Source organism: Mustela nivalis (assembly GCF_964662115.1).
Source record: "Mustela nivalis genome assembly, chromosome: 18".
Taxonomy (NCBI): domain Eukaryota; kingdom Metazoa; phylum Chordata; class Mammalia; order Carnivora; family Mustelidae; genus Mustela; species Mustela nivalis.
The window spans coordinates 52,189,447-52,216,605 of NC_139037.1; the positions used below are offsets into that span (position 1 = coordinate 52,189,447).

At 42.4% G+C, this 27,159-nt stretch overlaps 1 protein-coding gene across 1 annotated transcript in view; it reads right to left on the reverse strand.

Moving 5' to 3' along the window:
• Nucleotides 1-24,802, reverse strand: part of LOC309852742 (uncharacterized protein) — a 91,586-nt gene extending 66,784 nt beyond the window's left edge. Inside the window, exons 1-3 of the mRNA XM_082709942.1 lie at nt 24,452-24,802; nt 12,780-12,838; nt 6,252-6,347 (exon numbers count right to left, since the gene is read on the reverse strand). Coding sequence (XP_082566068.1) covers nt 6,252-6,318 — 67 coding nt within the window. The 5' untranslated portion in view covers nt 6,319-6,347; nt 12,780-12,838; nt 24,452-24,802. The remainder of the gene's footprint in view (nt 1-6,251; nt 6,348-12,779; nt 12,839-24,451) is intronic.
• Nucleotides 24,803-27,159: the final 2,357 nt, after the last annotated feature.

Below are 27,159 nucleotides of genomic sequence, written 5' to 3' on the forward strand. Positions count from 1 at the left end.
GTATTTAAAATGCACATAGGCCTCACATGATCCTGTTATCAACCATTTCCCGTTGCATCAGAAAACTCCAAGCTACTCCTAAGGCCTGCAAGGGCCTGCGTGGCTTATGTGGGAGGGGGCGTGCAGTGTCAAAGAGGTTTCCAGAACACAGGAGGGAAAGTCAGCTGTGATGCCTCCATCACTGGAATGGAGAGGAGACAGAAGAACTGGAGAGGGTTTGGAAAGAAAGAAAGTACAATTTTTCCTTCAAGATTCAGAGTCAGTAGAATAGCTTTGGACAGAGGTCCTCTCCCCACATGAAGAATTCAGGCCAATGTTTCACCGTGGACCTGTTTCATCTCTTCTACTGGGCTGCTCCATCACTCCTAACAGAAGACTGTGTTCTTTTTAAGTTAGAAATCTACTCAGCTCCCAGCCCTGTCCTATCTTTGTTTCCTTCAACTAAACATTAAAACAAAACAAAACACTCATGACTAATGAAATCTCCACATTTTTACCTAATCAAATGTTTACATTAGAGTGACCAATTTGGGGATTCCTGGGTGGCTCAGTTGGTTAAGTGGCTGTTTTCGGCTCAAGTCATGATCCCAGCGTCCTGGGATTGAGTCCCACATCAGGCTCCTTGCTCAGTAGGGAGCCTGCTTCTCCCTCTGCCCCTGCCTGCCACTCTATCTGCCTGTGCTCACTCTCTCTGACAGATAAATAAATAAAATCTTTAAAAAATAAATAAATAATAAATAAAGTGACCAACTTGGATGATGTCACTTCGCAGAAGGGAAAAGAGTAACAACTAAGGAACTCTTATTTCTCCAATTGCAAAAGAAGGAGTGAAGTCTATCAGTTTAACTAAATGGAATTTATAATGCTCTCTGGAAAATTACTCTCACATTTTTTTTTAAGATTTTATTTATTTGTCAGAGACAGAGGGAGAGCGAGCAAGCAAGCACAGGCAGACAGAGAGGCAGGCAGAGGGAGAAGCAGGCTCCCTGCCAAGCAAGGAGCCTGATGTGAGACTTGATCCCAGGACCCTGGGATCATGACCTGAGCCGAAGGCAGCTGCTTAACCAACTGAGCCACCCAGGTGTCCCTACTCTCAAATTTAAATTAAATTTTGGATATCATGTCATTCCATGGAAACTCTTGTTAAAATCTCTATCAAGGTAGGTAAGCAACAGGTCGACATAGGAATAAGGAAAACAGAGTTGATCCTACAGGAGTAAAACCCAGTTATGTAAGAGATGATTCACATGGGCAGATTCTCAAACTAAGATACATGAGATGCAGGAAGCATAAATTCAATACAATGCAGAGAAAACTATTTCTGTTATGAATCTAGAATCTCTTTGCTTACTAGGAAATCATCAATTTTCAAACTTGGAAATGACCTGGTTTGAACCAAGATTCCTTTTCCTTCTGAAGATACAGGTACACACACATATGTATGTACATGTGCTTCTTCCTAGTTAGTTCTGGGACTGCAAAAATCTATCTTTATCTTAATATAACACATTGCATTGTTGCAGATCAAAACCCTAAAACTCTGCTTATGTTCTCTATGCTCACAAAACAACAGGAGAAACATACAGGGTAAAATTTGATCGACAGTCCTTGAGAATTGTGTAGCTATGGCTTATCATTGTATTTGTAGTGACTCTGTTCAATTAGCAATTGTTGGGTAGTATCCCTAGGCATTAGATGGTGAGCCATGGTTCAGGACAAGAAAAAGAAACTAACATTTATAAAAATCATTCACAAGAATCTTTATCAAAATCTTAGCAATAAAAAAAATCTTAGGGGCGCCTGGGTGGCTCAATGGGTTGAGCCACTGCCTTCGGCTCAGATTATGATCTCAGAGTCCTGGGATCAAGCCCCGCATCGGGCTCTCTGCTCAGCGGGGAGCCTGCTTCCTCCTCTCTCTCTGCCTGCCTCTCTGCCTGCTTGTGATCTCTCTCTGTCAAATAAATGAATAAAATCTTTAAAAAATAACTTATAATTTTGAAATAGAGAAATACACTCAAAACCATTCTGTGAGGTCAGCAGTACCCTGATATCAAAGCAGTATAAACAAAAGATAAAAGGATAGTTTATCTGATGAAACTTCTGCTACTCTGGCTTTGGACATCCATCTGCATGTACAAAATAGAGTCAAAAGAAAAAAAAAAAAAAAAAGAATCACACTGAAAATACTGATCCCTCTCTAGAGATCCACCTCCCCCTGAATACTTTCAGGTCTACTAACAAATACAGTTAACGACTGAGTAACATGCTTTTCATCAGTAATGGTCCACTTACACAGACAAGTTTATCTTGAGAAATCCAGTGCACTACAGTAAATGTCTGTGCACTATGATTGCCTTAATATTTATTTCTTCAAATTACTTCCTTATAAAACTATGGTATATACAGTGGACTACACACAGGATGACTCACAACATGTTGTAATTAACCCATCAACCACCACAGATGAAAGGAGACTTTTGAAACAGAATGACAGGGGCACCCAGGTGGCTCAGTAGGTTAAGCCTCTGCCTTCAGCTCAGGTCATGATCTCAAGATCCTGGGATGGAGCCCTGCAAGGGCTCTCTGCTCAGCAGGGAGCCTGCCTCCCCTTCTCTACCTGCCTCTCTGCCTACTTGTCATCTGTCTGTCAAATAAATAAATAAAATATTTAAAAAAAAAAAAAAAAGAAAGTAAGAAAATCACTAGTAGGATTCTCAGTAGTCCAAACAGGAATGGTACTCAGGTACTCAAAGATTGAAAAATAGCCTCCAACAATACTTAGCCTAGAAAAATTCTTTTCCATAGAGGCAGAAACAAAGACATTCCCAAGTGAAAGCCCCTCTACATTTACCAGTAGATCTGTCCTCCAAGAACCATTAAAGGAAGCCTTTCTAGATGAAACAAAAGGATTCTAATCAGAAACTGAACCACAGAAGAACACAAAGCTTCCACTGAACATAAATATGTAGACAATTACGCAAAGCTTCAGTATTGTGGGCACCTGGGTGGCTCAGTGGGTTAAGCCGCTGCCTTCGGCTCAGGTCATGATCTCAGGGTCCTGGGATCAAGTCCCACATCGGCTCTCTGCTCAGCAGGGAGCCTGCTTCCTCCTCTCTCTGCCTGCCTCTCTGCCTACTTGGTGATCTCTCTGTCAAATAAATAAAATCTTTAAAAAAAAAAAAAAAGCTTCAGTATTGTAATGAGATACCAGTCACATCTGCTACACAGTTTTGTTTTTTTTAAGAATTTATTTATTTATTTGGCAGAGAGAAAACAAGTAGGCAGAGGAAGAGAAAGCAGCAGGTTCCCTGCTGAGCAGAGAGCCCAATGAGGGGCTCCATCCCAGGACCCTGAGATCCTGACCTGAGCCAAAAGCAGAGGCTTAACCCACAGAGCTACCCAGGTGCCCCCGGAGTTTTGTTTTTAAAAAATCATCAATGTAGGTCATGAAGTACACAACATAAAAGAATTTGTGATACCAGTAACAAAGTGGGCAGGGGGTGCAGGGATGGAGACAGGAAGAAGAGTTTTCTATGTAACTGACACTGAGTTTTAAATGGTTTATTTTGCAGCTAAGTTGTTTTTTTTTTTTTTAAGATTTTATTTTTTGACAGACAGAGATCACAAGTTTGCAGAGAGGCAGGCAGAGAGAGAGAGAGAGAGAAGAGGAAGCAGAGCACAGAGCCCAATGCGGGACTCGATCTTAGGACCCTGGGACCATGAGCTGAATCAAAGGCAGCGGCTTTTTAATCGACTGAGCCACCTACGCGCCCCTGCAGCTAAGGTGTTTTAAAGAATCTTTAAGGTAACCACACGAAAATACTCATGGAAGATAGAAAAGTCAATGAGAAAGTTACCAAGGCATACCATGGGTATTAATCCTACAATTAAAGATAAAATAAATCTTTCATATTTCATACCAAAACATGATACAGAAGTATAAAATAATTGAAAATTACTTTGAGGGGCGCCTGGGTGGCTCAGTGGGTTAAGCCGCTGCCTTCGGCTCAGGTCATGATCCCAGGGTCCTGGGATCGAGCCCCGCGTCGGGCTCTCTGCTCCGCAGGGAGCCTGCTTCCTCCTCTCTCTCTCTGTCTGCCTCTCTGCCTACTTGTGATCTCTGTCTGTCAAATAAATAAATAAAATCTTTAAAAATAAATAAATAAATAAAATCTTTAAAAAAAAAAAAAAAAAGAAAATTACTTTGAATTCAAAAAGTCTCTCATGCAGAGAGAATAAAAATTCACCCACAAATATATGATGAAATGAATTCTGTGTTGATGACGACTCACCTAGACATAGTACAACATTCACTGACCACTCATCATGGAGAAAAAGAGTAGGGGTCACACAGTATGTATGTGCAACATACAAATACAAGACAGACACACATAATTTACAGGCAAAAAGCATAAAGGTCATTCTGTTTTGAGTTACATTAATGAGTAAATTACACTCACATGGTCTTGAAATACACTGAGCTGAAAATTCTCTCCCTGTAATAACACACACAGATAAAACCCAATCCACACCTCGCTAATATTGTGCAATAAACCAGACATAGGAAGCACATTATTAGGAAAACGGAGTAAGAGAAAAATCAACCCAAGAAATTCTAAATAAAACATTGATGCATGACAGAAAAAGAAACTTCTCTATAACGGTAATTTTAAACAGTATCCTCGTACCCATGAAAAGGAAGCATTTGATTGGCATGCCTTCATAGACTATAAAATTATAGAGAATTCTCATTAAAATCAATCATAAAAAGGTATAAATGAAAATTTTACAAACACGTAAGCAGCTTGAAAGAAATGTATTACATTATTAATATATTCCTCCTCATACACAGAATGTAATGCTATAATCCATTCTTTATGACAGAGGAAATGAACAATATCTTCACTTCTAAATAAACAAATACTATGAAAGTTGGAAAATATGCTAAGAGACAGTGTATATGAAATCAGTATTGGGGGTTAAATTCTGATACATTCTGAGGAAAGTAGAAGAAAAAGCTCATGATTAATTTCCCATGAAGCAATACTGCATTACTGAACACAAGGATATTTCAAACATAGGGGACTGGGGTACCTGGGGGGTCATGGTCAGTCAAGGAGCTTCCTTCATCTCAGGTCATGGGCTCAGAGTTTGGAGATCCAGCTCCACATAGGGCTCCCTGATCAGCAGGAAGTCTGCTTCTCCCTCTCCTTTTGCCCTTTCCCTACTCATTCTCTCTCTGTGTGTCTTGAACAAATAAAATTTTTAAAGAAAATATATGGGAATTTTACTAATTGCCTAACTCACTTCTTATAAAGCACATGCCCATGTCGTATCGGGACATCTGACGTAAAAAATTCAGAGCTAAATCCCATATAGAACTGATTAGAAAGTGAAAACACACATGACAAAGTCACAAGAAGTTCATAGAACAAACATACGATGATGCAATTATTTAAAAATAAGGTAATAAATGAGATTTTATTAAAGGCTACAAGTTCAAGTTCTAAATGTGCTAGTTCCCCAATAGAAATTATGTAGGAATTCTAAGAAACAGAGACATTACATTATTTCACCACTGGGGAATGGAACTCATAGAGTGGAAATTTCTGTATTTAATACAAAAGAAAAAAAGAAAAAAGACCATTTGAAGAGAAATAAAGCAGTACATATAGGGTGGTGCTTTGTTATCGATGAAGTTACTGAATGATAATTTTTTAAGACTAAGATTAAAGCTGGGGTAGAAAGCATAAGTCAGAAAACATTAAAAAACATTAGAAAGCATAAGCCAGAAAACATTAAAAATCTGTCTCCAGTGTTCTGGGAATTTCTGCACTAAACCCCAGTGTGCATACAACTACCCTGACCTACTTGTCTCATGATGAAAATCAGAAATGACAAAGGCCAGAGCGTATGGGTCCTCAGAAAATAGAGAGATTTCCCCAGGTCCTCACAGAAATGGAGAAGCTCTTAGATTAGGGGGGCCCTCCACCTCCAATCATATCTTCTGGCTCTCCCTGTGGATGTGATGGACCATTACTAGAGCTGAAGGAGAATCCCTAGAAAATTCAAGAGCTTGATAATGTCAGAGAAAAGATGTCCCTCTGGGATCCAGTGAGAGAGAGAGAACTGGGCATATCTCCAGCTGATTTTCATTCAAGGAGAGCTACTCGAACCACAGCTTAAGGTCTACCTTCCTCCTTCAGACTTGGACCTCCCCTCTGTCATCTGCCTCATTCATTATCACCTACCTGGATGGAAGCCTACAGTCTCCTTTCTCTTCACATCCCAGAGCTGCTTCTCTTGCTCCAAAAACATGATCAGGTCTGGCTTTGACAGAAGGAGACCTGTTTATGAGGAAAAAGGAAAGTGACTATTGCTGCCGATTCTAACTTCCCATCAGGCTTGTGTTCAGTAGAGAAGAAAGGACATTGTACAATTCTTGAAAATTGTTTTGTGAAAGCTGTTTCCCAACAGTCTCTTTAGAACACACTGGAGGCATTTCCAATGTTCACATCCTGACCTCCACTTCCAAGTAGTAGACATGATAGTAAGAGAAAATTTCGGGGCACCTGGGTGGCTCAGTGGGTTAAAGCCTCTGCCTTCAGCTCAGGTCATGATCCCAGAGTCCTGGGATCGATCCCCACATCACCTTTTCTGCTCAGCGGGGAGCCTGCTTTCTCCCAGCTCCCCGCCTGCCCCTCTGCCTACTTGTGATTGCTGTCTGTCAAATAAATGAAATCTTAAAAAAAATTTTTTAAAGATTTTGTTTATTTATTTATTTGTCATAGAGAGAGAAGCGAGAGCGAGCATAGGCAGACAGAGTGGCAGGCAGAGGCAGAGGGAGAAGCAGGCTCCCTGCCAAACAAGGAGCCCAATGTGGGACTCAATCCCAGGACACTGGGATCATGACCCGAGCCAAAGGCAGCCACCTACCCAACTGAGCCACCCAGGCGTCTCTTAAAAAAAATTCTTTTTAATTAAAAAAAAAAAGAGAGAGAATGGGAAATTTCAGTTTAAGAGGTAAACAATGCCATTCTATGTCATCAAGTGTTTAGAATTGCCATTCATCTACACCAGGGTTGATATTACCTTGAGGAAGGAGAAGCCGAGGCTGGAAAGGAAGTATCATGAAGATTTTTCTCCATCTACAAACCTCTACTTATTCCCCTCTCTGCCTGGATCTGAATTCCAGTCATTCAAAGAGAATTCTCAGAGACAGTCTTCACAGGAAGGAATAAAACCCTGAGTGGGCACGCCAGACAGAATGGCTAAAATTAACAAGTCAGGAAATGACAGATGCTGGCCAAGGATGCAGAGAAAAGGGAACCCTCCTCCACTGATGGTGGGAATGCAAGCTGGTGCTGACACTCTGGAAAACAGCATGGAGGTTCCTCAAAAGTTGAAAAGAGAGCTACCCTACAACCCAGCAATCGCACTACTGGGTATTTCCCCTAAAGATACAAATGTAGTGATCCAAAGGGGCACATGCACCTGAATATTTACAGCAATCTCCACAATACCCAAACTATGGAAAGAACCTAGATGTCTATCAACAGATGAATGGATAAAGATGTGGTATATATACACAATGGAATACTATGCAGTCATCAAAAGAAATGAAATCTTGCCATTTGTGATGACATGGAGGGTATTATGCTGAGGGAAATAAGTCAATCAGTGAAAGACAATTATCATATGATCTCCTTGATATGAGGAATTTGAGAGGCAAAGTGGTGGGTTTGGGGGGTAGGGAAGGAAAAAAGAAATAAGGTGCGATTGGGAGAGAGACAAACCATAAGAGACTCTTAATCTTAAAAAACAAACTGAGGGTTGCCGGCAGGGAGAGGGGTAGGGGGAGGATGGTTGAGTTATGGACATTGGGGAAGGTATGTGTTATGGTGAGTGCTGTGAAGTGTGTAAACCAGGTGATTCACAGACCTGTCCCCTGGGGCTAATAGTACATTATATGTTAATAAAAAATAAGAAATAAAGTTAAAAACAACAGAACCCTGAGTGGGGTTTGGGAAATCTGGAAGGAGTCGTCCTCACCCAGGAAGCAGAGGTGTCCATAGTTCTCCAACATCACATCCCTGTACAGTTGCCGCTGAGTGTGGGTCAGGCATCCCCACTCCTCCAGGGAGAATTCTATGGCCACATCCCTGAATGTGAGCTGTCCCTGCAATAAATACCACAGTCACCAAGTGGCCATTGACACAGTTCACGATGGTCCCTAAGATGAAAGAGGAAGTTAGTGTCACCACCTTGAACCAGACCTGACCTTTCCTTCTCTAAAAGAAAAACCTATGGGGCAGGGGGCTGCCTGGCTGAGAACTTTCACTCCTTTCACTCCCAGAAGTCAGCTCTATCAAATACACAGAGGTGACAGCCCTCCTTGTCCAGTGCAAAGTGTTGGGATGTGGGAGAGGAGCCTATGGTCAAGCAATTCTAGACATGTTTCTGATGTGAAATATTGGGGTTCTGGAGTGAATGATTAAGAAAAGATTGTTGAGATACCCGTGGTACAAACACTGTGGTCCTAAAGCATGGGGAGAGGAAAGTTGTGAACAGTGACTGCTTCTAAGCTGTCAGGTAGGGGAGGAGGTGAGGGATAGCAGGAGGCTCTTAGGAATTTGGAAGCAAGTTTCCAGGACCCTCAGGGCCTCCCAGCTGGTGTTTTGATGAGGCCACTCACTGTAGAGTAACACTTAAGTCAGGAGACCCTCCAGATATCTATCAGTGGGCCACAAGCTTGAAGGAGGCTGGCCAAGCTACATTTAGGGAATAGAGTTCAAGAAGTCTCCAAAGCAACTTTCAAATGTTAAAGAGGAATTAGAGGAACCTGGAAGTCTGGCTATTGTCAAGCTAAGGATGCTTTTTGCATCCAAAAAGACATTAACCTTGAAGCAGTTGTGAATTCCCTGAGGAATGTCCTACTCTGCCTTTCTCATATGTTTTTCTAGGTTGGAAGTTGAAGGAAATTTAATTTTATCTGTAAGACCTATTCAGCCAGAGCAGCCCCACCCCAGTTGAACTGCCCTTTTGTTAAGACTTAAATTGACCTTGCCGCCCCCCCCCCCAGGGGAACTTATTTAAAAGCAAGTCTGGGAAACCAGTCCCATGTAACAAAGTCCAACTACAAAGGTGGGTCAGGCCCAGTGGGGGTACATACTGTCTCCTAGCTACCAAGGAGTATGGGTCCCCGCCCTTTGGGAGCCTTTTGGCACCAATCCTAACCAAGGAGTGATAGGCTGGTTCAAATGTCTACTAGGGTAAATTTTTTAATTCAATTGGTCACCTAGCATCACTGTGGAGTTTCCTCTGTGTGTTACAATCTCATTGGCCACCTTGTGTGGCCAGGCCCAACCACATGGCCTTTGCTCTATAAAAGTTAGTCTGGAAAGGAGGGGTCATCCTCTATGTAGGGGCAGCCCTGACCAGTCTGTTTGATGGTTGGTCTGATTCTTGATGCTTGGCGTGAAATAAAGCCTTGCTTGGCTTTTGCTTTGTATCAGTCTCACTCCTTTAATCATGGACCCCTTATTGGGGTACCCAATTTTGGGGGGACCCAACATTATCCACACCTTTTTTTTTTAGGAATTTATTTATTTGAGGGGCACCTTGGTGGCTCAGTGGTTAAAGCCTCTGCCTTCAGCTCAGGTCATGATCCCAGGGTCCTGGGACTGAGCCCCACATCGGACTCTCTACTCCGGGGGAAACTGCTTCCTCCTCTCTGCCTGCTTCTCTGCCTATTTGTGATCTCTGTCGGTCAAATAAATAAATAAAATCTTAAAAAATAATTTGTTTATTTGAGAGAGAAACATTGAGGGAGAGAATGAGAGGGAAGTTCAGAAGGTGAAGCAGACTCCCCGTGGAGCTAGGAACCCGATGAGGGATTTGATCCCCAGACTCTGGGAACATGACCCAAGCAGAAGACAGTTGCTTCACCAATGAGCCGAACAGGTGCCCGTCCACACATCCTTTGACGTTGTTCTCCTCCTCAGAAACTACAAGGAAGGGGACCCTGAAGACGTAGGTTAAGGGGCTGCCTTGTCTGCCTTCAGCTCAGGTTGTGATCCCAGACTCCTGGCACGGAGCCCTAAGTTGGGCTCCCCACTCAGTGGTGAATCTGCTTCTCCCGTTCCCCCTTTCCTCACTCATGTGCTCTCTCTCTCTCAACTGAGAATATGTTCAGAAAGAAAGACAGGAAGAAAGAAAGAATCTACAAGCAAGATTACCCAAGATCAAAGAAGTTCATATCTGAAATGTGATAGTTTCTGCATATTGCCTAGTACCTTATGTTCCTTACAAATGACAGGAGGGAAAATAGGAACTTTTCAGGGGAGGATCTGGCAGACAGCACCAAGCCAATAAAAGAAGTTCATATCAGCTGAATAGAAACAAACTGCTATAGGCCCCTAATGCACATCAAAGGACACACCGTCCCTGGTGATTCCTGTGGACTCAAAGCGGGAATTCAGAATACAAACCTAATTTTGGAAATACACTGGATATACATAAACAATTCAATCACTATACGATCTGTAGAGGCTGCTTTTAGGCAAGCAGGCTTGAGCAAAGGAGTGGAGGAAGAACCCCAGTGACCACTTGGCTGAGTCCAGACAGGCCCATCGGAGAACCCACCTCAAAATTCCCAAGGCCCTAATGAACAAATGGGCTTCTGAAACCAACTACAATGACCAAAAATGGGAAGGTTCCACATGTTCCCCATAACTCCCCTTAAGAAAACCCCCTACCTACTGCTCCTTGCAGACAAGCTCACCTGTGCCCTCCTGCCTGCTCATCTCTTAGGTCTTCAATTAATGTCTCCAGTCCTTGCCCTGCCTCAGGGGAATTCCATCAGTGCTGCTGGAGGGGCTTCCAGCCAATCATGGACCCACATCTGGGGCCCCATGCGATGGACAGAGACACAACACTGAGCCATCCTGTGCTAGAAATCATTAGTTTAGTCCTTTTTTATTTTTCTTTAATTTTTTTAAAAGATTTTATTTATTTATTTGACAGAGAGAGATCACAAGTAGGCAAAGAGGCAGGCAGAGAGAGAGAGGAAGCAGGCTCCCTGTTGAGCAGAGCCTGATGCGGGGCTCCATCCCAGGACCCTGAGATCATGACCTGAGCCAAAGGCAGCGGCTTAACCCACTGGCGCCTCCAGTTTAGTCCTTTTTTAAATTCTAATTACTAAAGATTTATATAATCTTCTTTTTTTTTAAATTTTATTTATTTGTTTGACAGACAGATTACAAGTAGGCAGAGAGGCAGGCAGATAGAGAGAGAGGAGGAAGCAGGCTCCCCGCCGGGCAGGGAGCCTGATGTGGGGCTCAATCCCAGGACCCTGGGACCCTGACCTGAGCCGAAGGCAGCGGCTTTAACCCACTGAGCCACCCAGGTGCCCCTATATAATCTTCTTTTTAAAAATTTTATTTATTGGGGGTTCCTGGGTGCCTCAGTGGGTTAAGCCGCTGCCTTCGGCTCAGGTCATGATCCCAGGGTCCTGGGGTCGAGCCTGGCATTGGGCTCTCTGCTCAGTGGGGAGCCTGCTTCCTCCTCTCTCTCTGCCTGCTTGTCATCTCTCTCTGTCAAATAAATAAATAAATAATCTTTAAAAAAATTATTTATTGGAATGCCTGGATGATTCACTGAGTTGAACATCAGCCTTGGGCTCAGGACGTGACCCAAGGTCCTGGCAATGCCTCCCACCTTGGGGCGGGAAGGTGGCGGTGGTGATTGGGTTTGGGGGGGAAGGTGGGATGGGGGGTGGTCCTTGCTCAGCTGGGAGCATTCTCCCTCTACCCACTGCTCACATACTTGTGCCCTCTCACTCATTCTCTAACAAATAAATATTTTTTAAAAGGATTTTATTTATTTCAAAGAGAGTGAGAGAGAAAACAAAGAGGCCTCCCACCAGGTAGAAGGAGAGGGAGAGGAGGATGCTGGCCCATTGGGGGTCCGATGTGAGGCTGTATCCCAAATCCCAGGATCATGACCTGAGCTGAAGGCAGAAAGCCCTCTTAACCATCTGAACCACCCTCGGTCCCCAAGATTTATTTGTATTTCAGAGGAGATGGACATGGGCAGAAGAGGGAGTATTGAATCTCAAGCGGCCTCCCTCTGGGTGCATTGACAGAAACGGGAATACCAGTCCAGGACCCTGAGATCCCTACCTGAGCTGAAATCAAAAGTCCAAGCTTAGTCAATTGAGACCCCCTAGGCACAACTCCTATCTTTTAAATAGAATATCTGTTTCACATTCTAAAAATCTAGACATACCCGCAACCTTTTTTAGAATGGGAATTTTCAACGTTTTTCTGGACCTCATACCCTTCAAGTTTTTATCTGCATTTCCTTACTCCCTGGCTGCACACAGCTGATCAAGAATGCAAAAAAGCCCAAATGAGAAATGATTTCCCTCCCTGATATCCCAGGACCAGGCCTCATCAGCCACAGGAAGCTCGGACTTGACACCTTCCCCTCCAGATCTGCCCCCAACGGAATATATTCACTCCTCGAGGGGCTTTAATTCAAAGTGACAATGACTGATGCCCTATCGAAGCCAGGTTGGAGACAGGACAGAAGGCTCTGGGACATGGAGAAGCATTCTAAAGACCTAACCGTGAGTATACTTCTGACCAGATCTTAAAAACAGGTGATCACAGAAGCAAGAAGCACCCGGACTCGAGGCATCATCTGTACCTTCTAAACGAGAGGGTCTGTGGAGAAAAAGAGGACATGGCTCTGCTCTGAGGGGACACCAGGCTCACCTGAGAACCGGCCATTTCTGCCTTCGCCTCCACCTCTAGATTTCGTCCTCACGAGGGATCTGTGGGGAAATCACAGCTGCATCAGGAGAAAATGCCCTGAAATCCAGCAACAGAGCTCCTTCTCCTAACTGCTCACCGGCAGGCAGGACTCAAGAGATGCAGAAAAGGCCCAACTTCCCAGTCCTTTGTGTCCGGAGCAGCTCAGAAACTGTGAGCTCCCGTGAGGACACCCATCGCTGCATTTTCCTCACCTGCTTTGTGGAGAGAGAGGGGTCCCCGGCCACCGCCACTCACAATTTCAGTGTCAGCATCAGAACCGAGGGCTGGAGGGACCCGACCCTCCCAGACTCAGGGAGCAGAGACCAAAGCCGCAAACCCACTCTCAGAAAACCGCCAAAAAGCCCTCGGGCTCCGCCCTGGCCTCACTGAGAATCACCTGGAGCCCTTAATTAGCACAACAGTGTTGTTTTTGCCCAAACCAACTGACAGAATGTGAGGGGGAGGCCCGCAGAGACGATCCTTTCTGAAACTCCACAGGTGACCCTCCTGGGAAGGAACTGGGGAGGTGACCAGGCCAAGCAGGGGAACCAAGGCTGGGGCTGGGAGCAGAGTTCGAGCCCTGCCTTCTCCACCATCAGGTTTCTGGAGATTGGTTCCTTCTCTCTTTCTGTTACACAGAGGGAGACTCCTGACAGACCGAACTTTCCCAAATAAATGCAACTGTCTCTTTCAAGGTAAACACAGGATTTCAGAGCTCTTCCTTTATCTGCCTTTGATAACCAGCCAAAAATAATGCTCAGGCCAAGAGACATATTTTCAGGCGACATAATATTCCCCTTCCGTAGAATAAGTATTTCTGTTCATAAGGACCTAATTCTCTAATTCTAATTCTAATTCTCAGCATTCTCAGGAAAATTGGATGTTATCCTTTTTCCTTTATTTTAGCCATTCCAGAAAACATTGAGTGGTTCATCACTGTAAAGTATGAATACTTAAAACAGCTGTCTTGGTGACTGAAATGAAAACCACTTGAAAAGCATCAGACTGAACAAAGGAAAAAGCGATTAATGCTTAAGTGATGAAGTATCAGTATATAAGTGAGGTTCAGTGGGGTGAGGCTTGGAGCTGATGACCAAGAAATTATTCTTCAGACATTTTTGGTGCAAAATGTTGGACACAGGGACAGGATCTTGGGCAGAAAGAGCTGCTGCCCCGGGGCTGTGAGGAGTGGTTCAGTATAGACTTGCCAGTTGGGAGGGGGTCAGGGATGGTGTAAGTCTCTAAGGAGTTTTGGAAGCCAGGTTTCCAGGATCTTGAGGAGCTAGGTATTATTGGGGAAAAGGTTATTCATTATTGGTAATAAAACCTTTTTTGTGAAACACTTTAAATGTATGTCAGCAGGCCATATGCTTAAAAATGATTGTCAACACATATCTTGGAGCGTTTAGAGATAAAGTTAAAAGGAATAATTACAGTAGACTACCAGGATCCTGGTTGGGGGTAGGAGTCAGTCAGGCTGGTATTTGCCCTTAGCAAAGCCTGAAGGTAGAGGTTGTTGAGTCCCTAGAGGAGAGTCACTCTGCCTGTATCAAGGGCTTGTCAGTGGGTAAGGAAATTGAGTAATTTTTCTTCTGCCTCTGCTTCCCACCTCAGTGAAACTCCCATTTCCAAATAAGTAACCTTTCTTTTCTCCACAAACCTCTTCTCCTCGCTTCTCAGCCCTTTGTTTCAGGAACCTGGTTCCTCCCTGACAACATGATGAACACTGCTGGCAGCACAGACACAGTTCCTCTGGAAATTGGCCATTATCCCAAATTTCCCTACAAACCCCCAACCCCTTCCTTTGGGTAGGCTGCAGGTTTGAAGGCCAGACCTGCTGAGGCCTCCTGGGCTGGCAAAGCAATGAAGCTCCGGCTGCCCTTGATCCCCAGCTCTGTCTGCACATTCTGTTCCAGGTCTGAGGCATGAAGGTCAGTTCACACAACAGAATGAATGTGAGGAGAGGAAAATTTGTTTTTCCTGCGCTGTTCTCAATTCTTCAGCTGGTCTAAGACTTAAAATGATATCAGACATTTTCAGTAGAGAAAACAATGAAGTTCTTAATTATGGGAACGTGAAAGACATGAGGCTCAAAAACGGTGATTGAAGCTTCTATGTCACAGTGATATAATAAGGAGGAAGTAGGATTTAGAAGTTCCAAGGAAGGGATTATATTCAGAGGAGAAAGGAAAGATGAAATGTTTATCAAACAATGGTTTGCCCCTCGAGGTCAGCAATTTTTTTTTTTGCAATTTTATTATTTTTCTTTTTTTTTTTCTTTTTTAAAGATTTTATTTATTTATTTGACAGAGAGAGAGCACACACAGGCAGAGAGGCAGGCAGAGAGAGAGAGAGAGGAGGAAGCAGGCTCCCTGCTGAGCAGAGAGCCCGATGCGGGGCTCGATCCCACACCCTGAGATCACGACCTGAGCCGAAGGCAGTGGCTCAACCCACTGAGCCACCCAGGCACCCCTGCAATTTTATTATTTTTCAATGTTCCAAGTTTCATTGTTTATGCACAACACCCTGTGCTCCATGTAATCCATGCCCTCCTTAATACCCAACACCAGACTCACCCAACCCCCCCACCTCCCTTCCCTCCAAAACCCCGTTTGTTTCTCAGAGTCCATAGTCCCTCATGGTTCATCTCTTCCTCCGATTCCCCCAAATCACTTCTCCTCTCCCAATGTCCTCTGAGTTATTCCTTATGCGCCACATGTAAGTGAAACCATATGATAATTGACTCTCTCTGCTTGATTCATTTCACTCAGTATAATCTCATCCAGTCCCATCCGTGTTGATATAAAAGTTGGGTATTCATCCTTTCTGATGGAGGCATAATATTCCATTATATATAAGGACCAGAGCTTCTTTATCCACTCATCTGTTGAAGGGAATCTTGGCTCTTTCCACAGTTTGGTGACTGTGGCCATGGCTGCTATGGACATTTGGGTACAGATGGCCCTTCTTTTTACTACATCTGTATCTTTGGAATCAATTCTCAGGAATGCAATTGCAGGGTCATAAGGTAGCTCTATTTTTAATTTCTCAAGGAATCTCCACACTCTTTTCCAAAGTGGCTGCACCAACTTGCATTCCCATCAACAGTGTAAGAGGGTTTCCTTTTCTGCACTTCCTCTCCAACACTTGGTGTTTCCTGTCTTGTTAATTTTGGCCATTCAATCTGGTGTAAAGTGGAACCACAATGTGGTTTTAATTTGAATCTCCCTGATGTCTAATGATGATGAACATTTTTTTCATGTGTCTGTTACAGGTAGGCATCTTTTATGATATAAACTGTTAATCTCTGGTGCCCATGTAGGAAAGAATATTACGGTTTGAAGCCGATGGTAAGAAAAGAATTCTTGAGATGTCTCTGATGCAAAAGGTGATTTTATGAAAGCATGGGGACAGGACTCGGGGGCAGAAAGAGCTGCACTGTGTCATGAGGTGTGGCCCATTATATACTTTTAAGTTGGAGGGAGTTTGGGATAGCATATGTCTCTAAGAAATTTTAGAAGCAAGGTTTCTTTTTTTTTTTTTTTTAAAGATTTTATTTATTTATTTGACAGACAGAGATCACAAGTAGGCAGAGAGAGAGAGAGGAAGGGAAGCAGGCTCCCTGCTGAGCAGAGAGCCGGATGTGGGGCTCGATCCCAGGACCCTGGGATCATGACCTGAGCCGAAGGCAGAGGCTTAACCCACTGAGCCACCCAGGCGCCCCTAGAAGCAAGGTTTCTAGTACCTTGAGGGGAATAGTGGTTGTTGGGAAAAGGTCATCATTACAATCTAAAAAACCCTTCTGATGTCTCTCAGTGGTCCATCTGCTTGGTGTATGATTGCCAACAGGTAGCTGGGGGTGTGGAGAGAAAAAGGAAATTTCCCAAGGAAATGTTGACTGTTAAAGTAGATTTACAGGACCCTGGTGGGGGTTGGGAGTTCAGGTCAGGATTGTCTTTTGCTGCTACCAACCTATTAACATCAAGGCAGTTGAGTCCTTGCAGGAATTCACTCTGCCTGTTTCAAGGGCTTGTCAATAACCTCTAGGTATATGGATATTAGTATTTTTTCTTCTGCCTTTGTGTCCTACATCATGATCATCTCCCTTCCTAATAGAGGTCCTCCATTTTTTTTTCTCTCTTGATCTTTCTTTATTTTAGAGGTCCTCCATCTAATTGATTATTGAGTGTGTGTACATATATATATATGCATACATATGCATATGCATATACATATACATATATATACATACATATGCATATGCATATACATATACACATATGCATATGTATATGTGTATGCATATGTGTATGCATATGAACTGTTTCAGACTAACCCCATTTTCCTCCTGATTCACTGTCCTCATACTCCTTTAAACTCTGAAGGCCTGGCAAAATCCTTGCAGTTGATTTTCAAACATGAGTCTTTCTTCTTTCCAAGTGGATCGTCTCCTGAATAATGCTGTTCTTCTATTCCAATCAAAACTCATGCCCTATGCATTGGCTTTTCAAAGGAATGGTAGCCAGCTTTGGTTTCTGGATAATAAAATTGTCAGATCCTTTAGCACAGTCGTCAAGAAGAACTTCTGTGATAAATTTATGGTGCAACTTATTAAGTTTATTGAAGTAGCATTTGGTTGGGACTTCTGTGCATAAAGAGCTACACTTTTTTTTCTTTTTTTAAATATTTGATTTGAGAGAGAGGGGCACTCATGGTGGGGTATAGTGATGGGCAGAGGAAGAGAGAGAAACCAACTCACCACTGGGCAGGGAGCCCAGCAGGGCTATGTGTTGGGGACCTGACATCATGACCTGAGCCAAAGTGAAACCCTTAACTGACTGATCCCTAGACCCCCTAAGAGCTACACTTTTCATGTTTGAAGGAGGTGGATGAATGCTTAGTGCTCAAGGGGATGGGTTCTTGCAGACAGCAATAGATTATAAATGTTTCCAACAACTTCTTTATATTTTTAAGAACTTTCTTTAAAGATTTTATTTATTTATTTGACAGAGATCACAAGTAGGCAGAGAGGACAAAACCGGCTCCCTGCTGAGCAAAGAGCCTGATGTGGGGCTAGATCCCAGGACCCCGGGATCATGACCCAAGATGAAGGCAGAGGCTTATCCACTGAGCCACCCAAGCCCCCAAAATATTAGTTGGTTTTTTTTAAACATTTTACTTATTTGATGGAGACAGAAACAGTAAGAAAAGGAACACAAACAGGGAGATTGGGAGAGGGAAAAGCCAACTTCCCACTTATCAGGGAGCTCAATGCAGGGCTCATGACCTGAGCCTAAGGCAGACACTTAATTCTGAGCCACCTAGGTGCCCTCTTCTCACATTCTTTACACTGGTAAGCTTTCTTTCTAGTATAAATTTTATGATGTTTAGTTAGGATTGAGTGCCTGTAAAGGCCATGCAACATTATTGACATTGGTAAGGTTTCTCTCCAGTATGAATTCTGCTATGTTGAGGAAGGTATGAAGGCCAGTAAAAGGCCTCACCACACTGTTAACATTGGTAAGACTTCTCTCCAGCATGAATTCTGTGATGTCGAGGATGGTGAGGACCACGAAAAAGCTTTGCCACATTCTTGACATTTGTAAGGTTTCTCTCCGGTATGAATTCTGTGATGCTGAGTAAGGATTGAGCTATGTTTGAAGGCCTTGCCTCATTCTTGACATTGGTAAGGTTTCCTTCAAGTATGAATTTTGTAATGCTTAGTAAGCACTGAGTTCTGGTAAAAGTCCTTGCCACATTCTTGACACTGGTAAAGTTTCTCTCCAATATGAATTCAGCAATGAAAAGTAAGGGCTGAGCTGTGGTTAAAGGCCCTGTCACATGTTTGACATTGGTAAGGTTTCTCTCCAGTATGAATTCTGTGATGTTCAGTAAGAATTGAGCTCCGGTAAAAGGCCTTGCCACATTCTTGACATTGGTAAGGTTTTTCTCCTGTATGAATTCTGTGATGTTCAGTAAGACGGGCTCTGGTAAAAAGTCCTTGCCACATTGTTCACATTGGTAAGGTTTCTCACCAGTATGAATTTTGTGGTGGTGGGTAAGCCCTGTGCTGTGGTTAAAGGCCTTGCCAGTACGAATTCTGTGATGTCGAGGAAGGGCTGAATTGTTGTTAAAGGCCTTGCCACATTCTTGACATTGAAAAGGTTTCACTCCAGTATGAATCCTGTGATGTTGAGTAAGATATGAAGACTGGTTAAAGGTCTAACCACATTCTTGACATTGGTAACGTTTCTCTCCAGTATAGATGTGTCTATGTCCATTTATTGATGAACAGTCCTTAAAGGTTTTACCACCTTCTTCACATTTGTGTATTTTTTCCCCAGCATGCTTTTGCTGATGTTGAAATAGTGTTGAGGGGCAGTCAAAGGATTTACCACATTCCTTCAAACTGTAAGTTTCCATTCCCTTAGGAATTATCTTATCTATGTTTAGGCTTGATGACTGACTGAACATGGTTCCTCGTTTATTAGATCTGAATGGGTTTTATCCCTCATGGATTCTCTGATGATCACCAACACTGGAGGACTGGTTAAGAGCTTTCCCACATTCATTATATTTGTAAGAATTATTTCTCAAAGGGAGACTGTTATGTATACTAAGTTTAGAGTTTGGATTAAAGACTTCCCCACATTTATCACATTCATAATTGTTCTCTGCAAACCTAGCTGTGACATATCTATGAACACTGAAACCCTGGTTCAATGTTTTCTCAGATTCAGTGCACTGAGCTATTCTGTTTCCAGTGAAAAGCCTCTGGCAATTGTGTAGGGTCAACTCCTCAGTGCCCCTCTTGTGTGGATCCCACTGAGCACTTTGTTCTTCATTTCTATATCTCTGATGATCAGAAACATCTGGCTGAAAGGTCAGGCCAATCTTATCTTCCAAATGGCTCAAATCATTATTTTCAGCATAGATTAGATAGCTTTTCAGATGTTCCAAATGGTCTATACACAAATCATTATGATTGAATAGTTGATTGGAGCTTGTGCTGAGAGGGACACACTGCTCTGCAGCAACAGTTGACTTAAAGAGGGAGGTCTTCCATAGCGGTTTAGATCATTCAACATTTGGGGCAGTGAGATTCTCATTAAGGGCAATTGCCTTGATTTGAGTGTATTATCCAGGATTTTTTTGATGCCGTCACCATCCCCATCACCATCCCCATCACTGTCCCAGTCTGTACATGAGTATAAAATCTCAACAGCACTATGTCTGTATCTATCTACTGATCCATTCTGGAAATAACCTTCTATGCTTCACTTTAGCATGAAACTCTGGGTGTCATTTGAAGATACAGCTGAAAGATACCAGATAAAAGTAAAACCATTGCACTTACTACATTCAGAAGAACATACAGATGACTTCTAATACAGAAGTATCAAGTGAATCAGACAAAGAAAGATGGCTGAGAAGGAGTCATCAGGACTTCATTTCTCCATGGACACACAACATAGCACACAACATACTGAGCACTGAGTCTAATATATAATCCTGTGGTCAATTTCCTGTAACTCTGACAATCAGGAAAAGGGTCACAGGAGATCAAAATTAGCAGAACGGTAGATATTGAAACAGAAAACTGAAAGGAACCAACAAGAGTACAGTAAAAATAGGAACATATCAACCACAGGAAGAGTTGTTTGGCAAAAAAGATCAACAACACTGACAGCCCATGAACTAAATTAAGAATTATAGAGAAAATACTGACTAAAATGACAAGTGAAGAAGTGAAAGCAGACACAGTATAACTGATTGTAGGAATAAAAGTAAATATGAGGCAACAATGGATAGTCAGTGCCCACAAACTTTTATTAAAAGACAAGTATAAATTTCAAAAATGGTATAATCAATTTAGACTGCATCATTCAGAAAAATAATAAAAAAAAATCTCAACTGATCTGCAACCACGAAGCTAAATGAAAGAAGAATAAAAGAAAAAACCCAACAAACAAAAACTGTGTGCCAGATGAGTTCACTGGATATTCAAACAGACACTGAAGGAGAAAGGACAGCAAATCTCCTCAAACATTTCCAAGGAGTGACCATCAGAGAAACTATCAGAACACTCTCTCTGTGGCACCAGCATTACCAGCTCATGCAAGCTGGACAGAGACACTACAAACAACAAAGTTTACAAACCCCTGCCTGTGAGAAATATTCACTCAATGTCCATAATAAATAGCAATCTGAATCAAAGCACATTTTCCCTTTTTACAGGATGATCAAGTGGGAAACGGTCCAGGAATTAAGGGAGTTCCAACATATAGAAAACCATCACTTCAAGACTCCACATTAACAAAATGAAGTTCAAAAATGACATGATTACATCAGTGATGATGTAATACAAATATGGGGGTATTGGACAACCTGTCATGTTAAAAACACTCAATGTAGAGAGAAAGGGAAACCCCCTCAACCCAATGAACACCACAGATGTATGAAAAGGTGAAATTTAACCTATTCAATAGGGACAGTTTGCAAGCTTCTCCTCTAAGATCAGTGTTAGGATCCATTATCAAAGGAACAAGACTGAGACAAAGTGAAAGTTATGCAAAGCCTTATTCTATGCCAAGCATTAGAAGTTAGACTGACCAGCCAGGGGAATGAGACTGAGACAAAGTGAAAGTTATGTGAAGCTTTATTCTATGCCAAGCATTAGAAGTCAGACTGACTGGCCAGGGCTGCCTCCTAAGAGAGCGACCCCCTCCACATCTCACAGGCTGGTTTTATAGGGCATAACCGCAGACCCAAGGTATGTGGCTTCTATTGTTAAGGTGTTTACTCCCAGAACCATACCAGGAACTACTGGGGCATTTATTCCAGGAATGAAGTCCATGGATGTAAACAACAATATGGCTACCTAGGCAATATGGAGTTGCTTGACTAAGCAGGCCCTAATAGTTAAACAGGTTTTAATATTAAATTGGCCCTAACAATCAGCAGGTAATGAAGTGATCCCACCACTGCCTTTGAATATACTTCCGGACACTCTTGTTAGAACAATTATACAATCAAAAATAGAGTAAAGGAATCTAAACTGAAAAAGAAACATTGAAACTATCTCTGTTCACCCATGACATGATTATAGAAATCCCAAAAAATCACCATTTTAATTTTTTTACTGTTTTTGGTCCTTGCTTGTGTTATTCATTTCTGCCAGTTTTTCCCTAATAGGCCTTCCATTTCCCAATTTTTTCATCTTATACAATACAGAGTTAGGAAAATGTTGAAATAAACAACTTATCTTCCATGAAAAGAATTTAAAAAAGAGAGAGACTTAGATGAAACTTAGTAGAGGAATGAAATAAAGAAAAATCTGAAATAAATAAAATAGAGAGCAGAATAACACTAATGGAACACTGAGAGTAATGTCCATTCCAATGAACAAAATAAATAAAACTGGCAATGCTTTAACTCCATAAACCATTACCTAATAACAAATGGGAAAATTTAGGAAAAAAAACAAAAACAAAAACAAACAGAATTCCTTTTTTTTTTTTTTTTTAGATTTTTATTTATTTATTTGAGAGAGAGCATGAGAGGCAAGAAGGTCAGAGGGAAAAGCTGACTCTCCATGGAGTTGGGAGCCTGATGCAGAAATTGATCCCAGGACTCCAGGATCATGACCTGAGCTGAAGTCAGTTGCCTAACCAACTGAGCCACCCAGGTGCCCAAAACCAGAATTCTTAAAAATAGACAAGTTACTAGGACAGATTCCCAAAGAAATGGGAAATCTCCTTAGACCAATAAGAAGTGTGAGGGTTGAATTTGGAAGCAATCCTCTCCCAGCACAGAAAAGCCCAAGACCTGGGAATCTTACTACTTTTGATGGAGGCTATGAGTTTTCTTAATAAATCCACCATTCTTCTCCCTCCCTTTGTTCAGATTCAGTATTTTCCTTTATTTTGCCTTCTGTATGACAAAGTCATTCTTCTGCTTCTTCCAGCCTCTTTACATCAAGCCTGTTTCTTTTTTTTTTTTTTTAAAGATTTTATTTATTTATCTGACAGAGACCAAGCAGGCAGAAAGGCAGGCAGAGAGAGAGAGAGGAGGAAGCAGGCTCCCTGCTGAGCAGAGAGCCCAATGTGGGACTCGATCCCAGGACCCTGAGATCATGACCTGAGCCGAAGGCAGTGGCTTAACCCACTGAGCCACCCAGGCGCCCTCAAGCCTGTTTCTAATCTTACTTATTGTATTGTTCACCTATGCTTTATTTTTGTTTTTTTTTTAAGATTTTATTTATTTATTTGACATATAGTGATCACAAGTAGGCAGAGAAGCAGGCAGAGAGAGAGGAGGAAGCAGGCTCCTTGCTGAGCAGAGAGCCCAAAGTGGGGTTCAATCCCAGGATCCTGGGATCATGACCTAAGCCAAAGGCAGAGGCTTTAACCCACTGAGCCACCCAGGCGCCCCTATGTTTGATTTTTAGAAAGATATATATTTGAGGGGGGGATCATAAGAGTTCGGGTGGGAGCTATAAAGAGGGAATCACATGTAGGCATCACACTGAGTGCAGAGGCTAACTTGAGTCTGCATCCCAGGACCCTGAAGTCAAGATCTGAGCAGAAATCAAGAGTCAGTGGATTACCCAAATGAGCCACCCATGCACCCAATTATTTCTTAACTCTTATCTCTGTGGTAAAGTTCTCACTATGTTAAGCAGGACCTGCAACCACAAGAAAACACAAAGCTCTCTGCTAAACATAAATATTTAGACAATTGCACAAACCTGTAGTGTTGTATTGAGATACCAGTCACATTTATTTCCACTACAGAATTTTGGTTTTAAAAAAAAAAAAGTATAAAAATCATCAATGTAGGTCATATTGTATACAACATAAAAGAATTTGTGATATTGGTAACAAAGTGGGTGCAGGGGTGGACACAGGAAGAATAGTTTTATATGTAATTGACACTATGAGTTTTAAATGGTTTGTTTTACATCTAAGTTGTTTTAAGGCATCTTTAAGGTAACCACAATGAAAATACTCACAGACCACACAAAAGTCAATGAGAGAGGTACCAACTCATCATGGATGTAACACCACAATTAAAGATAAAATACATCTATGGAGAGTCAAGATGACAAAGGAGAAGCAGACCGAAATTATATCAGGTAGCAGGAGTACAGCCAGATAGTTATCAAAAAATTCCAAACCCTATAAACCCAACAAGAGATCAAAGAGCAGGGCAGTAATTCTAGAAACAGAAAATGGAACACTTTCTGAAAGGTAGGACATGCGGAGAAGTGAATCTGAAGGGACAAAAAGATAGACCGTGGGGGGAGGGGCTGGCTCCCAGCAAGCACAGAGCAGCGAGCACAAAATTAGAATTTTGAGAAGTCTGCTCCACTGAGGGATATCACTCCAGTGGCTAAGCGGGGGTGGAGCCCTCATGGGGACAGTGTGGGCTCGGGTCCCCAGGGGTCACAGAAGGCTTGGGGGTATCTGAGTAGCAGAGCTCACAGGTATTAGAGCAGGGAAGCCGGCTATAGAGACGGAGCCAAGGAGTGAGCTCTCAGCTTGGGGTTACCTTAAACTGTGATCCATGGCACAATTTGGACACTGCTCCTCAAACAGGGACCCCGCAAGTGGCAGATCTGCAAGACTCACCTTCCTCTGCTGGAAGAGCAGAGTGACAGGAATCTGCTGGGTTTGGAGACTCCAGGCTGGGCTGTGCGCCAGAGACAGAGACACTCGGTCACAGGTAGGGGCAGCTCGGAGGGCAGCTGGAGACCAGGGAGACAGGAGGGACTGATGGCTTTTCTCTGAGGGCGCAATGAGGAGCAGGGCCCCAGCTCTCCACTCCTCCAGCTGGAGACTGGGATGCTGCCATCTTCATTCCCGTCCTCCAGAGCTCTACGGAAAGCGTTCAGGGAACAAAAGCTCCTGAGAGCGAACCAGAGCAAATTACTTAGCCCGGCCCCTGGCAAGGGCAAAGTAATTCTGCCTTCAGCAAAGACATTTGAGAGTCACGGCAACAGGCCCCTCCCCCAGAAGATCAGAAAGAAATCCAGCCAAGACTGAGCTCACTGAGCAAGGAGAACAGCGTAATTCCCAGAGGAAGGGAAAGCAAAGCATGGAATTCATGGCTTTCTCCCCATGATTCTTTAGTCTTACAATGTTAATTAACTTTTTTTAATTTTATTTTTTCTTTTTGTAATTTTTAAAACTTTTCTTCCTTCCTCTTTTAAAGTTTTTTTAAAATATTTTATTTATTTATCAGAGAGAGAGAGGGAAAGTGAGCGAGCACAGGCAGACAGAATGGCAGGCAGAGGCAGAGGGAGAAGGAGGCTACCTGCCGAGCAAGGAGCCTGATGTGAGACTCGATCCCAGAACGCTGGGATCATGACCTGAGCCGAAGGCAGCTGCTTAACCAACTGAGCCACCCAGGCATCCCCTCTTTTAAAGTTTTTTAACTAGTTTAACTTCACAATACCTTTCTAAAAAAATCTTTTAAAACTTTCATTATAGGGGCGCCTGGGTGGCTCAGTGGGTTAAGCCACTGCCTTCGGCTCGGGTCATGATCTCAGGGTCCTGGGATTGAGTCCCACATCGGGCTCTCTGCTCGGCGGGGAGCCTGCTTCCCTCTGTCTCTCTGCCTGCCTCTCCGACTACTTGTGGTTTCTCTCTGTCAAATAAATAAATAAAATCTTAAAAAAAAAAACTTTCATTATAATAGTCATAGTTTATCCTTCATTGTATCTAACATCATTCTTTATGTACATATAGGGGTTTTTTCCTCCTAAAAATTTATGGGATACAACTTCTTCTAATAGATCAAAATATACCCTAAATCTAGCACAGGGCTTTGTTCTAGTGTCCAGCCTGAGCAAATTCTCTCCACTTTCTTTTTCTTTCTTCTTCCAACCAACTTATCTGTTCCATTTTTAGAGGGAAAATTGGACCATTTCCTTACACCACACACAAAAATAGACTAAAAATGGATGAAAGACCTCAATGTGAGAGAGGAATTCATTGAAATCCTTGAGTAGAACACAGGCAGAAACCTCTTTGACCTCAGCTGCAGCAACTTATTCCTAGAAACATTGCCTAAAGCAAGGGGAGCAAGGGCAAAAATGAACTACTGGGACTTTATCAAGATCAAAATCTTTTGCACAGCAAAGGAAACTGTCAAAAAAAACAAAAGACAACTGACAAAATGGAAGAAGATATTCACAAGTGACATATCGGATAAAGGGCTAGTATCCAAAATCTATAAAGAACTTACCAAACTCAACACCCAAAGAACAAAATGCTCCAATCAAGTAAAGGACAGAGAACATGAACAGACATTTCTGCAAAGAAGACATCCAGATGGCCAACAGACACATGAAAAAGTGCTCCACATCACTTGGTATCAGGGGAATACAAATCAAAACCACAATGAGATACCACCTCACACCAGTCAGAATGGCTAAAATTAACAAGTCAGGAAATGACAGATGCTGGTGAGGATGCAGAGAAAGGGGAACCTTCCTCCACTGATGGTGGGAATGCAAGCTAGTGCAGCCACTCTGGAAAGCAGCGTGGAGGTTCCTCAAAAAGTTGAAAATAGAGCTACCCTATGACCCAGCAATCGCACTACTGGGTATTTACCCTAAAGAGACAAATTTAGTGATCCGAAGGGGCACATGCACCCGAATATTTATAGCAGCAATGTCCACAATAGCCAAACTATAGAAAGAAATTAGATGTCCATCAACAAATGAATGGATAAAGAATATGTGAGATATATATACAACACGCACACATACACACACACACACACACACACACAAAATGGACTACTATGTAGCCATCAAAAGAAATAAAATCTTGCCATTTGCAACAACGTGGATAGAAGTAGAGGGTATTGTGCTGAGCGAAATAAATCAATCAGTGAAAGACAATTATCATATGATCTCCCTGATATGAGGAATTTGAGAGGCAAAGTGGGGGGTTGGGAAGGGAAAAATGAAACAAGATGGGATGGAGAGGGAGACAAACCACAAGAGATTCTTAATCTCACAAAACAAACTGAAGGTTTCGGTGGGGGGAGGGTTTGGAGAGGGTGGTTGGGTTATGGACATTGCAGAGAGTATGTGCTATGGTGAGTGCTGTGAAGTGTGTAAGTCTGATGATTCACCGACCTGTACCCCTGGGGCAAATAATACATTATATATTAATTTAAAATTTAAATTAAATATATATTTAAATAAAAATTTATATTTAAAATAAAATTAAATATATTTTTAATTTTTACAAATTTTAAATTTTATTTTAATTGTTAAAGATTTTTAAAGTTTTTTAAATATTTTATTTATTTATTTGACAGGCAG